Source organism: Ambystoma mexicanum, chromosome 5q (assembly GCF_040938575.1).
Source record: "Ambystoma mexicanum isolate Mex_15411 chromosome 5q, UKY_AmexF1_1, whole genome shotgun sequence".
NCBI lineage: Eukaryota > Metazoa > Chordata > Amphibia > Caudata > Ambystomatidae > Ambystoma > Ambystoma mexicanum.
Window position 1 is genome coordinate 1,131,310,495 of NC_090933.1, and position 13,869 is coordinate 1,131,324,363.

The following is a 13,869-nucleotide window of genomic DNA, read 5'->3' on the forward strand; positions in this document are numbered from 1 at the left end:
GGATGGTGTGGTGGACCGCGACATGGACGGCGAAACTGCCCCGCGCAAGGAACAACATGCGGGGCATGTGGTAGAAAGGACCACTATGCAAAAGTATGCCGATCAGGGGGCACGCCGGTACAGCCTCCGCAAAACCCTAAAGAAAAGAGCGGAACCAAGAAGAAGCAGGCCAACGCAAGGCGAGTCAAAACCGCTAAATCATCGACCGAGGAAGAAGGAGATGATGTCACAGAGACACCACATGAATCCGGAAAGGAAAAATGGAAAAAAGGGAGGAAGGTCTACCTAGTGTCGGCGTTGGAGCAAGGGCAGGCAACACAGAGAAAGAGTCTCTGGAGGCGCAAATGCCTGGTCACCCTTCAAAATCAGCAAGTATGGATGACCATCGACACGGGAGCCTCCGTAAACGTCATGCCCACAAGCACGTTCCAGACGTTGCAACCGCAACCAGATCTGAAGGACACAGACACACTGCTGTTTGCGTACGGCAGCAGGAAGCCCTTACCGGTCATCGACAGATTCCGCACCACCCTCGGCCACGGTGAAAACAGACTACTGTCAAAAATCTATGTCGTGAAGGCGGGGATCGAATGCCTTCTAAGTGGGGACGCGGCTGAAGATCTGGGGGTGGTCAAGTTCGTCTGTCAAGTGGATGAAGTGCAAGAAGTCGAGAAGATTTTGGAACACTACCCCAACCAACAAAAGGGGATAGGGTGTTTGAAAGGAAAGACAATCAGGCTCCCAGAGATGAATCGGTACAGCCGAAGGCAGTGAGACACAGGAGGACACCACACCGTTCCACATGCAAGAGCAACTAGAAAAAGAACCCAAAGCGTTAGAAGAAGCCGGAACAATAGAGGGAGTGACTGGGCCTACACCATGAGTCTCTCCGATGGTAGTAACAAGAAAGCCCAAACGGCCCGGCAAAGTCCGGATTTGCATAGACATGCGTCTATCAAGCGGGAGAGACACATCACACCCACGCTCGACGTAATCGTGGCCGACCTCACCGGGTCGCGAGTGTTCTCCAAGGTTGATCTGAAAGCAGGATACCACTAGCTAAAGCTTCCCAGAGACTCTCGCTACATAACGACCTTCTCAACACACCTGGGGCTATGGAGATACAAGCGCCTGAATTTCAGGATATCATCGGCGGCCGAAGTTTTCCAACAGACAATTCGTGAGGTCATCCGAGACATACCGGGTGTCCTCAATGTGAGCGACGATATCCTGACCAACGCTCATGACCGGGTAGAACATCTTAAGAGGCTCAAAATGCTATTGGGCAGGCTAGAAGATGCTGGATTAACAATACACAAAGAGAAATGCAAATTTTTCAAGTCGGAAATCACGTTCTTTGGTTACAAATTCAGCAGCATGGGCATTTCCCCTGACCCCCAGAAGGTTGCCGACATTCAAGCCGCAAGCCCGCCAATGACAGCTACTGAAGTACGCAGCTTCCTGGGCATGGCTACATACTGTGGGAGGTTCATCCGCAATCTGGCCACTCTCTCGGAACCCCTACGCGAGCTGATCAAACTAAACACCAAATGGGAATGGGGGTAAGAGTGTCGGGAGGCGTTCGAAAACATTAAGGAGTCCCTGTCTGTGGACACAAAGATGGCGTACTACAACACCGAGCTCCCGACGGAGTTATTCATGGATGCGAGCCCCGTCGGTCTAGGGGCCATCCTCATGCAGGTCACCAAAGAAGGGGAGAAGAGGCCCATTGCATATGCATCAAGAGCTCTCACAATGACAGAACAACGATACACCCACATTGAGAAGGCCATTGCCGTGCTATGGGAGTGTCATCATTTTCACCTATACCTCTATGGACAGAGATTCACGGCAGCCACCGATCACAAACCTCTATTACCCATCTTCATGGGCACGTCTTCACACCCGCCGGCAAGGATAACCAAATGGCTGCTGCACCTCCAGCAGTACAGTTTTGAACTGGCCTACCACCCGGGAAGTGGAAACCCGGCGGACTTCCTCTCAATGCACCCTTGAGCGGCAACCCCACAAGAAGTTCAAGTAGCCGAAGAGACCGAGGAGTACATATGCCAGGTAGTGCGGGCCATGAGGCCAAAGGCCATCAGCATCGAGGACATTGAGTCAGAGACCCACAAGGACCCCTGTTGCAACCTGGTGAAGGACGCCATCATCTCAGCCGACTGGAAGTCCTTCATGAACAACACCCACAACAGGACAGTGGAAGCGAAGGTGTTTCTCTCGGGGATATTCACCATAAGACAAGACCGGTCGATCACAGAGCGTGGCCTGCTACTAAGGGGTAATCGCATTGTCATCCCACCGAGCATCCAGGACAGAATAGTGGCATTGGCCCACGAAGGACACCAAGGGATGGCTCGGACCAAAGCTCGAATCGGGCACCGGGTGTGGTTCCCACAGATCGACGAGAAAGTCGAAAGACTGATAAACACCTGCCTACCCTGCCAGATAACCGGAGCTCTGCCAGAGCCAGAACCCATTCAGTCAGCGGAACGTGGTAGTGGCCGGTGGGATGCCATCAGCATCGACTTCTGCACGCTACAAGAAGGCCTCTACCTTTTAGTGGCCATGGACGATCACTCCCGATACCCCGAGGTCGAGATAGTGGAATCCACAGAAGCGGCGGGGGTTATCCCTGCCATGGAGAATATGTTCGCAACACATGGTCTACCCACCACCTTCAAGAGCGACAATGGTCCCCCTTTTCAAAGGGAAGAATTCAAACAGTACCTGCACGAACTAAACATTAAGTACCATCACATCATGCCGAGATGGCCCCAGGCGAACGGCGATGTGGAACGGTTCATGAGGACCCTTAACAAAGTGCTGAGAGTGTCAAAGGCAAATGCCAGCCCGTGGAAAATTGACCTGTACCGGTTTCTGCGGAACTACCGGGTCACCCCTCACAGCACGACGGGTGTCCCGCCAGCCGACCTCATGTATGGCACCGTAATAAAGTCCTCGATCCCACATCAACCCAGCAGGACCCCGGACGAAATCGACAATGAGCGCACTGAGAGAAGGAGAACGAGTGCCAACGCACACATGAGTGCCAAGAGAAGGTCGAGGCCGTCCGACCACCAGGTGGGCGACCAGGTGGTCATGCTGCGAAACCCGACAAGGTAAAAACTGGACACCAGATATGAAGAGCTCCCATGGACCGTCAGTGGGAAACGAGGGACCATGGTGACAGTAACGAGAGGACGCTGACAGGTGACACGAAATGCGTCATGGTTCAAGGCGGTGCCACGCAACCTGTGGACTGATGGCAAAGGCCACCAAGAAGATGAAGTCCAGTCGAACGAAGGAGAACCTGCGCACCTCCAGGACGAAAGAGAAGTGGGAAACAGGACGTGGGAGCAGTGGAGCGAGCTGGACTTGGGTGAGCCAGACATGGAAGATGAGACACCCAGTGAGACAGTGGGGATCAGCCCCAGAGGCGGGCGATATAGCTTAAGAACTGCCACTAGACCGCCCGCCAGGCTCAAAGACTATGTGTGGTAGCCAGCCTCCTGTAGACTGTAATTAAGGAGGATCCCTGGATGTCTAGTAGTTTAAATTGTTTGAATCATAGCTCACGACATGTTGTTGTTTGATGTTAACCTCATTTGAAATAAAGGAGGAATGTTACATCCGCCCTGCGTCCCGCTACACGGTGACGCATGGCGCGTTAATAAAAGCCCCGCTCCCGAGCACGGGAAGGCAGTTCCGGGCAGACCAGCAACCTGTGTGCCGTGCGTTTTTCACTCCTGCCGGAGCTCCGACACACCGGCCACGCGGCCATGCATTACATCATCCTGTCTCCCCGCGTGCAGAGCCGCGGAGCCAGGATACAAGTGGGTGTTGGTTATTTTTGGAAATGTGGGTAGGTGCAGGACATTATTTCCTGCCTAGTGCATCCATTCATGGACATGAGGGTGGATGGTTTGGTAAAGTATCCTCCGTGTGCATTCATCATTCATGGGGTGGATGGTTTTGGTAAAAAGGATACAAATGTTCCATTAGTGACAAATGTTTTATTGGCTGTATGTTCACATATATAAGTACCTAACTTCTTCTGAAAAGCGAGTGCTTTTGATGTGGGTGACTGCATATTTTCATTCAGTTTGATGCCGATATTGTATGGTCCGCACATGATATGTGTGTTATGTGCTGTGACGTGCAGAAGACATTTTTATTCTGGATGCATCCATTTGTGCACACCGTGGAGCATGTTGAAGGAGTTGCATGCATTTAGGTGTTATGAGATTTGGGTGCATTGTATTATTTACACGCCGTGGAATGAAGTGGGGGAATTGTATTTCAGCGTTGAAGCTGTTATGTGCGTATAGGGTGCATTATGAGGTTTATATGATGTATGTATGTATGTATTACATGGTTTTTCCATTTGGAGTGGGTGTCTGATTTGAGGAATGAAGATTTTTGGGTTTAGGTGCCTGAGTTCGTCGTGTTCTATGATGAAGTATTCTAACTGGTTGTCAGGGTGTTTTGGTCGTTTGTGTTAGGCAGAAACCTGTGCAGTTCCCTTAGGGACCACTGCAAAAGGCTTAAGACTACAGGTGTTGGCAGTAAACCCAATTAGTAGCAGTCTGTACCACCCAGATTTACCTGGTAGCTGTGGCTGAGCAACCAGACTTCTCTCAAGAAGAGTTAGACAGTATATAGAGTATACAAGATAGGTACAAAAGTACAGTAGCACAAGCAAACACGGACCAAAGCTTGGGTATAAAAGTATATAATTATTTATTTAAAAACACACTTTGTAAAATACACTAACACTAATATGGCAAGCAGGTTCAAACACAGTCACTATTAATATATATACATCCCTGATTACTTATCGAACAAGTCTTAGTTAAAACACCACTTATTTTCAGACAGAGGTGAGCGCTTAACCTAAGATGGCACTCCAATAAGTTAATTAAAAAGGGAGGGAAAAAGGCAGAATTAGGAAAATACACAATACCAACACTTTAAGAGAACCAGAGCAAGTCAGAAAAGGCAGAGTCTACTGAGGAGTAAGAAAGTCATAGGCCAGGCCCACTCTTGGAGAGAGCAAGGCGGAATGTGTCCAAGATCACACAGTTGAATAGTACTTTTAAGAGTCGTTGCAGATAGTTCAAAAAGGGTTGGATCAGTTCAGAAAAAGTTAGTTAGCAGGTCCCAAGTCACCCCAGGATAGAAGGATTTACGGGACACCTTGAACAGTCTGTTGCAAGGGAGACCAGGCGGGACTCAGTACCTGAAATGATGAGAAAGCTCCAGCGGGGGCAGTTATTCCTGGCAGCGGGTGCAAGTCGGTGCTTCGTCCAGGGGAAGAGAAGGTCTTGACGTGGAGGAAAGCTGGAGGTCGTTGCCCTGCCAGGGAAGAAACCAGCCGCTGAGTTTCCTGGTTAAAAGGTACTACCCTTTTATTCGCAGTAGTGGTGAAACGTGGCTATCCGGCCGCCGTGGTGCTTGGCACTGGTGATTCGACCACGAGACGATCCAGAAAGACGAAAAAGGGGGCGAACTGGTTATGCCCACCAGTTCAGAGGAAGAAGACTCTCCGGGATGAAGATCTTCTCTGTCGTTGGGAAGTGGTGAGACGGTTCAGCAGGGCTCCACCGGTGGTGTCGTCGTTGCAGGTCGGCTCAGCTTCTCCCTCTTCGGATTCTTTGGTCCTGTGGCGACTTCTGAAGTTCCAGTCCCCAAAGCCCTGCTTTTATGCAGAAAACCCCCATTCATCAGTCCTAGCTGTCACTCAAACATGCTGGCCAATCACACAAGAGTGCGACTTGAGTTGCCGAGGCAACTCAGTCCAGGGTGCCTACACCCCCCTCACACACATCCTGTAGACCCAGACAGAGTGGCACCACTTTTGGAGGCTTCTGTGGAGAAGCCCGCCAAAAAGTGGAACAAAGGGCTCGACTTGGGTTGGAGTTACAGAGGCGAACACAAACGCCATTTTAAAGCCGAGTCCTGGCAAAAAAAAACAACCGGGGAATAAATATTAAATAAATAACCCAGCGGTATCTTTAACATTGCACCAAAAAAGTGGTGCGTTTAAAATGAATGGGAAAATCCCATAGGAAATATTCCGGGGGAATATTTCGCGTGGTAACCACTGCCACCAGCCAGAAACTCGACGAGCGGGGTCTGCACAGTGCCCCCTCGAAAAACAGACCCAGGGGCAATCTAATTGCCCCTACCAATACTTCCACAATATGATGGTTTGTACTGGTTCTGTTCACAATTTAAGACTAGTAAAGTCAATGGTGACTTTACATGCCCTGGGAGACAGTAGTCAGTCCCAGGGTATGGAGTCTATGTTTGGGGGTCACTATGACACCCCTGTGTTACTGCACTGAGGGTGCTGTGTAACACACTTACCAAAAATACATGAAACCCTATGGAGTAAAAGACCCCATAACCCATAAAACACATTACAAAAGTCAAAGAATATCTCAAATCATGTCTAAGAGTGGGAGAAAAAGAGTCTCACTCTTGGCAGGAGAAAAAAATAAACCCCATAAATCCAGCAAAGGTGCTGGGGGAATCACTAGGTTTGAGAAATTAGCCTTAACAGAGAATTCCCCCTAACAGTTTGGCCTAGTTATTTCAGTTTTGACCCCGGTTAACTTCCTTTAAGGAAATGTAAGGTTGGTGATGTGTTCCATCAAAGAGTTTGTTTGATTCTGTCAAACGTATGTTTCAGTGCATTTGGGAACTGTTGTTTTTGATCTAAGGGTGCAAGATGTCAGTGAATTCCACTAAAGGTGGTTTTTGTCAGTTTATGCTGTTGAGGTGTCAGGGTGCAGGTGATTTTATTTGTCCTTTGATGGGTTGTGGTTGGTGCAGTGTAGTTTGCTCGCAGTTGAGGGGTTTGTGCTCAGGCGTGGCAGGCCTGAGGCTCTGGGAGGCAGCCTGGGGTAGAAGGTGTTGTGCATTTTTGGTTTGGCTGGTTAGTTTGTGGTTGTTCTTTTTGAGCATGGTATGCATGGGTGTGGCAGGCCTGGTATCCTGAGGGGCAGCTCGGGACAGACGGTTGTGCAATTTATTTTCTTTTTGGACCTTGGTGGTATTCCTGTCGGATGGTTGAGTTTGTGAGAAGCTTATTTGTCCTTTCTCCACATCGCTGGCCATTGCTTCTGTTTGGTGTTGTTCAAGGAGGGAGTGAGTGTATTGTGACACGCATTTTGTATGTCCTAATGGGTCCTTGCATCTCGTTGGTCCGGTTGGTCTGGTAGAATGTTCTTGCCGTTTGTTCTTCCATCACCTGGCTTTCTCTTACATTGTCAGCCGTTTTGTAGGAAAGGTCTGTTGCGTGTCGCTGTATGTGAAGGAATGTTAACCGTGCTGGTCACCATTCTCATTGCTTTTCTAGCGTTGTGCAATTTTCAAGGGAGGGAGAAGTGTAGTAATGTGTCCTGTGTGTTCGAGTGGTTATAATGTCAGAGCTTCCTTGTGGAACTTGGTGGCATCAGAGTTCTGTGAGGGATGGTTTGGAATTGGGATAGTGTGTGGCTGGTTGATGGGTGTAGGGAAGTCCAGTGTCCTTACTCGTGTACATGTCGTTTTAGTTTCCTACAATCCATACTGTCTTACTGATCCCTTAAGCGTGGCAGACCATGGACATTAAAGAATATCGTAACTTACCACAAAGGAATTTCCCATTCTTTCACACTCCTTACACCTATGTTATCTAAACACACTTGCCAGCCTAACCCCTTACCTTCACCCTCCACCATATGCTGCCTTCACAGCAATCCCATCCCCATTTACCTGAGCCTCATGCTGCCACCTCCCATCCTCTGTTCCAGTGGCTGCTATTTATTTATTTTTTGCATTTGTTGTATGCCCAGACCCGAAAGTATCACAGTGTAGTTACATGCATCTTAATTATGATTTAGACAGAATTCAGGGTGCATACATATCACAGCAGTTACAGTGTTGAAGGTACATACATAATCCAACAGTTACAAAAGAGTTACATAGTTATACATACATTGGTTGGCGTGTAAGTTGGTTGGTGTTGCATAGTCATATTACCTTTTACATCTTGTGGTGGACTCATTGTTTAGAAAGTGTTTTGTCTAGATCATTGTTCATCTAAAATTGATTTAACAACCAGGTTTTTAGTAGTTTGTTGAAGCTTTGGAAAGATTCTTCATGTTTAATGCTTACAGGTAGTGCATTTCAATATTAAGGGGCCATGACTGTGAAACTACTTCCGTCGGCTCTGGAGCTTTTGTAGCGAGGGACTGCTAGGAGCGAATTTTTGTTCGATCGAAGCTTTCTGTTGGATTCTTTTTTAATTATTGAGTTAATGTAAATGGGTGCTTTCTTAGCGAGACATTTATGGGTAACTCACAGATATTTAAAGATAATTCTGGCCTTAATGGGTAGCCAGTGGTTCTCTCTCCTGATATTCGAGATGTGGTCAGATTTTGTTAGCCCTAGAGCTGCTCGTAACGCTTTGTTTTGCTTGAGTTGTAATATGCCTAGGTTGGTATTTGATGTCCCTAGTAGGAGTACATTGCAGTAGTCCAACTTGGATAATATCAAAGCCTTGGCTAGGGTAATGCAGTTTGTAGGTAAGAGGAACTGGCGAATTAGGGCAATTAGCTTAGATGTATAGGAAGTGGATGAAGATGGAGCATTCACATGTTTCTTCATAGTTAGATTAGCGTCTAGGTAGACTCCTAGGGTTTTTACTTGTTTTGAGGTTGGAATAAGAGTACTATCGATGTTGATGGATGTCCGAATGGAGGGTGTTGATTTTGAATTGGGAGCCCACGATGAAAATCTCAGTTTTCTCATTGTTGAGGCAAAGGCTATTAAGTGCCATATTAAGTTATGGAAACAGAATAGGGACTATAAGTAGTTCCCTTCACATTTTTCCATGACGTCAATTTTCTTTGGAAGATTTGTAAGCTTGTGAAATGGCCATCACAGTTTTGCATCTTTTATATATAAAAAAGCTTTGGCACCACTGCATAGCATGCCTTAATTCTTAAATGTTAATGGTTTTTTCAATTCTGTGCACAGTGATAGATGGTCTCCTCCTCTTTCACCTCAGAACCACCAACAATGTCAGGCAGATATTGATGAATGCTCTAGTTTATCAGCACCTAGAGACTGCCCCTGGGTGGTAACGGTGCACGGTATAGATCAGCATAACATAACATCCATACAATGTAATAGTGCTACTTCCTTTCACGCATCCAAATTTGAAAACAAAATAATAAAACTATTGGTAAGACCCTAATGTTTATCAGCACACCCAAACTCCTATGTGCGTTCTCAAATCCAAACTCTTCCCATTGAACCCTTCCAACACCGAATTGCAGGCTGTAAGAACAATGCTGATTGCCTGTGCACCTTAAGTGCAATATTCTAGCATGTACCACCCAATATATTTTTAATAATGTATTGTACGAATCAGTCAGACATATAAGCAGTCATAAATTGGTCTGCCATGCTAGATTGAGTAATTACACTAATAATATCTGCAGGGACTCTTGAGGTTACAACAGTGTGTTACAGAATTCTGACCAGAATTTGTAATTGTTCCCATTTCAGGAGTTTTAAATGCATTATCTTGCATTTAAATGATTTATTTCTGATTGCTTTGTGTTTTTATTAATGATTTATTTAGTTTGCCTGACCATTACGTTTATGGTTGTAATCACTTCTGCAACAGCATATGGATTAGACCAAAATCATTATTTGATAGCCTTGTTAATAAGGGGAACAATGCCAGAATGGAATGTCTCTATTTTATTTATGTATTTATTGTTTGCTTGTTAGGCGTTTATACAATGGGAATATACTGTTTCAAAGTGCTCACAGGGCAGGGAGGGTGGAAGATGCATTTAAAACATTATTGAAAGCAGAGGGGGAAGATAAAAAAGGGCAAACCTACTATGCCTTGTGAGTATTCAGAACGTGCAAGTGCAGAAAGGAGAGGGAAGAGGGGTTAAGTGCCACGGGTGTCCGAGCTCGTGGTTAAGCCATGGACGATATGCTAGGAATGTTGAGTGCTACACGGCATGCGCCGCGGGTGGTGTAAGTGCGAGTCTCCAGGGCAGATGCAAAGTGCTATGGAAGACAGGAGCTGGGAAGATTGGTGTGGGAGATTAAGGCCCCGAAGATGCATATGAGCCTATGACACCAATTCAGCAACTGAGGGATTCCCAGAGGAGAGAAGTAGGGAAGGGGGAGGAGAAGAGGAAAGTCTTAAGGAGCTTCTGAAATTTGAGAAGATCCTGCTCAAGGGACGGGGGAGGCTATTCCAAAGGAGGGAGCCCACAGAGGAAAGTGAGTGACCACCTGCCCCCTTTTTACCAAAACGCTTTGCACACAGAGTTGCTGCCAGAGGAACAGAGTGGTCTAGTTGGAGAGTATTTAGTAGGATGGAGTTGAAGATAGTGAGGTCCCCGGGCCCAGACAGCCTTGTGGATGATGCAGAGGGATTTGAATCGAATCCGTGCAGCAAACGGGAACCAGTGAAAATTTGTTAGTGCAGGAGAGATGCGGTTCCTGGGCTTAAGGCCATGAATACGTCTCGCTGCTCTATTCTAGACAAGCTGAAGGGGTCGCAGAGTAGATGAAGAAAGATTCGGGAGGAGGATATTACAGAAGTCTAGTCAAGAGAGAACTAGGTATTGAGTCACATTGAGCCTCTGAGGGAAAGTGAGAAAAGGTAGAATTCCTTGGAGAAGGAAGTGCTGAAAGTTGGACTTCTAGGCAGTGTCCTGAATGTAAGGGAGGAAGGAGAGAGAGGAGTCGAAGATGACCTTCTGGCTTCAGTTGAAGGAGCAGGGGGAGAGCCCAAGGAGGAAGGCCAGAGTGAGGGGAAGGAAGAGGGAGCATGGGTAAATACAGTCTCACTTGATAGGAGTGCTCTATGCACCACATGGTTTAGGTACTTTGGCAAAACGTTGAGAGGACTGGCAATATATGCTGCTTATGAAGAACTGGCATGTTCTATATTAAATATACATGTGTATTGATGAACACTTTGTTTTTATATTACATTTAAAACACACCCTTATTTCAGATAACACTGGCTTAGAAGAACAGGAGAAAGAAAAGCGTCGTCTTGTCATTGAAAAGTTCCAAAAAGCACCTTTTGAAGAAATTGCTGCACAATGTGAATCCAAGGTGAGTTGTACATCTGCCATCGAGGGTTAACTTTTGGGGTAAACCTCTACGCCAAATAGTGTGGTAGTGTTAATGCTCTGTGATATTATATCTTTTTCATTGTGATCCCTCTCATTGATTAGGAGACCAAGTCAGACGAGAAGGTTGAAATTAGTTGAATGTTTGTGGTTTTTATTATTTTTTATAGAATGCTCGCACAGGCTTGGTTGGCACTGTATGCAGTAAACAAATACAACCAATAGTGCAACATATACAACCAGTATAAATAGAGACTCCAATAGCACCAACTGACACATGTACGAAAGATAAAAAATGGTGTGAGGATATCCAACACGCCCTTTCCAATAAAATAGCCACTCTACAAAACAAAATTTCATGCAAAAGAACTGGCTTAAATGATCCCCCTGCTTCCAATACAATTGGTAAGGCTAGCAGAGATGAAATTACGCGATTCAACTTCACCAAGGTATCCATCCTGGAAGTGGAAAGAATCATTCTGTCCCTAAAAGCACCAAACTGTCAGGGTGACTTATGCCCTGTGCAGCTTATCAAGGATGCTGCCTGTGACCTATCTCCATAAATTACCAAACTCATTAATGCATCCTTCACCATGGGCACTATACCTACTAACCTTAAACAATCATGGGTACTCCCTCTCTTTAAAAAACCTACCCTTGACCCATCTACACCTACCAATTATAGGCCCATTACCACTGTGCCCTTCCTTCTAAAAATCCTGGATAAGGTAGCATTCACTCAAATTCAAAAACACCTGGAACAACAACAATTGTTAGGAGCCAGACAATCAGGCTTACGTCCCCAGCGTGGTACAGAAACTGCCCTCATCGATTTGAAGACCCAAATTGACGAGCTGAAAGACAGGCGGAAATCAGCACTACTACTCCTCCTCCTAGATCTTTCAGCTGCCTTCGATCTAGTCGACCACACCATCCTCTGTAACCATCTAAATACAACAGCACACTTCTCTGATGAAGCTGTCACCTGGATTAGATCCTTCTTAAATGGCAGACCTATGAGGTTCTTCTCGCCACTAGCCGCTGCAGACCCCATACCCATCACTTGCGGTGTGCCCCAGGGTTCATGTGTCTCGCCTACACTCTATTACATTTTCACTAAGCCCCTCTTCGATGATCTGGATCATCTCGGTATCACCTACACTAACTATGCAGATGATACCCAGATCCTCCTCCTGCTTTCAGGGGATTATGAAGAGGATTTGGCCTTGGTGAACAGTGTATATTATCATCCAGGCATGGATGGTCACACACGGTCTATGCCTGAATGATGATAAACTGAACTCATTATCCTGGGCACCCCGTCTAACCTAAAAAAACTAGGTCCCAAGTATGCATCATTTTCTATTGATGGCAACCTTATAAAAAGTGAGCAAGAAGTCGAAGCACTTGGCTTCTACCTTGACTCTAACCTGCCATTCACTAAACAGGTCAATTCACTAGCATCCTTCACAGCTTGCACGTGTAAATTGATACGCACTGGTAAGCCGTTCCTCTCTGAAAGTAGTTGCATTACCCTAGCTAGAGCCCTCATCCTCTCACTCCTGGACTACTGTAATGCCCTCTATTTAGGATTGCCCAAAACCACCATGAAAAGAATCCAAATCTTACAAAATAATGCTCTTGGAGCGGCCCAAGGCATATCCAGAAGAGACCATATTTCAGAGACTAGCCGACAGAATAACTGGCTCCCAACCCACGACAAAGTCCTCCTAAAAACTCTATCGCTGACATACAAATCTCTTAACAATGCCGCGCCCATCTACCTGGCCGAGAGATTCCACAAGCAGATCTCCACTAGACCAGTAAGACTTGTGAATAAAGATAGTCTCGCCATACCTAGCTTCAAACGATCCACAATTGGAGGCAACAGCTTCCCGGTGAAAGCACCCAAATTATGGAATACTTTGCCTCCCAGCTTAAGAACAGACCAAACCTACCACAAGTTTGGAGCCAATACTATTATATGGTCAAAATCCAACAAGCAGTAGTCCTAACCTCATGTTCACTGCTATGACTACAGTTTACAACTATCCACTTCCAGACTCCACCTTGTATATATAATCCCCTACTGTACATGTTGTAAATATGCATTCGCTGTATATATATATTTTTTTTAATTCAACCAAACAATACAAACCAAACAGGCAGTGCATATATCAACAGTTCCATTGTGCATTGCTTACTTCTAGCCATTGCTTCCCTTATCCCACCCCCCATTACGAGCCTAATACTTTACACATTCTCTTTCTGCTTCCTGTGGTAGGGTTTTCCTTTCCATGGGTCCTGCCAGTTCTCGCATTGACCCAAACAGCTCTGCTATCAATGATTTCCAGGACATTAGGGACTCTGTCTCCTCCTCCCCCCGCATTACTCGTTTCCTGTCATACCATGGTTTCCTCCTCCGCCCATTTCTGCAAATCTTTCCACCACACCTCCACTTTCGGTCTGTGCTATGTCTTGCACCCCATGGCGATTCTCCTCTTTGCAAGCACATATGCCAGATCTTTCAGTTTACCCACATGCTTGAGCTTCTGAGATCTTGGGAACCCCCCCCAACAAACAGGCCCACACTGTGTCCACTACAAGCTTGACCCCCTTCTCTTTTAGTTTCCACACTACATCGCTCCAGAATCGTTCAATGATCGGGCATGACCAGAACATATGC

General features: G+C 46.4%; 1 protein-coding gene across 3 annotated transcripts in view; it reads left to right on the plus strand.

Annotated features, from left to right (window-relative positions):
* Window positions 1-13,869, plus strand: part of EFR3A (EFR3 homolog A) — a 1,818,520-nt gene that overhangs the window by 1,632,366 nt on the left and 172,285 nt on the right. For all 3 annotated transcript variants that reach the window (XM_069621641.1, XM_069621640.1, XM_069621639.1), the window contains one exon: window positions 11,063-11,166. In XM_069621641.1, the coding sequence (XP_069477742.1) occupies window positions 11,063-11,166 (104 nt within the window). The remainder of the gene's footprint in view (window positions 1-11,062; window positions 11,167-13,869) is intronic.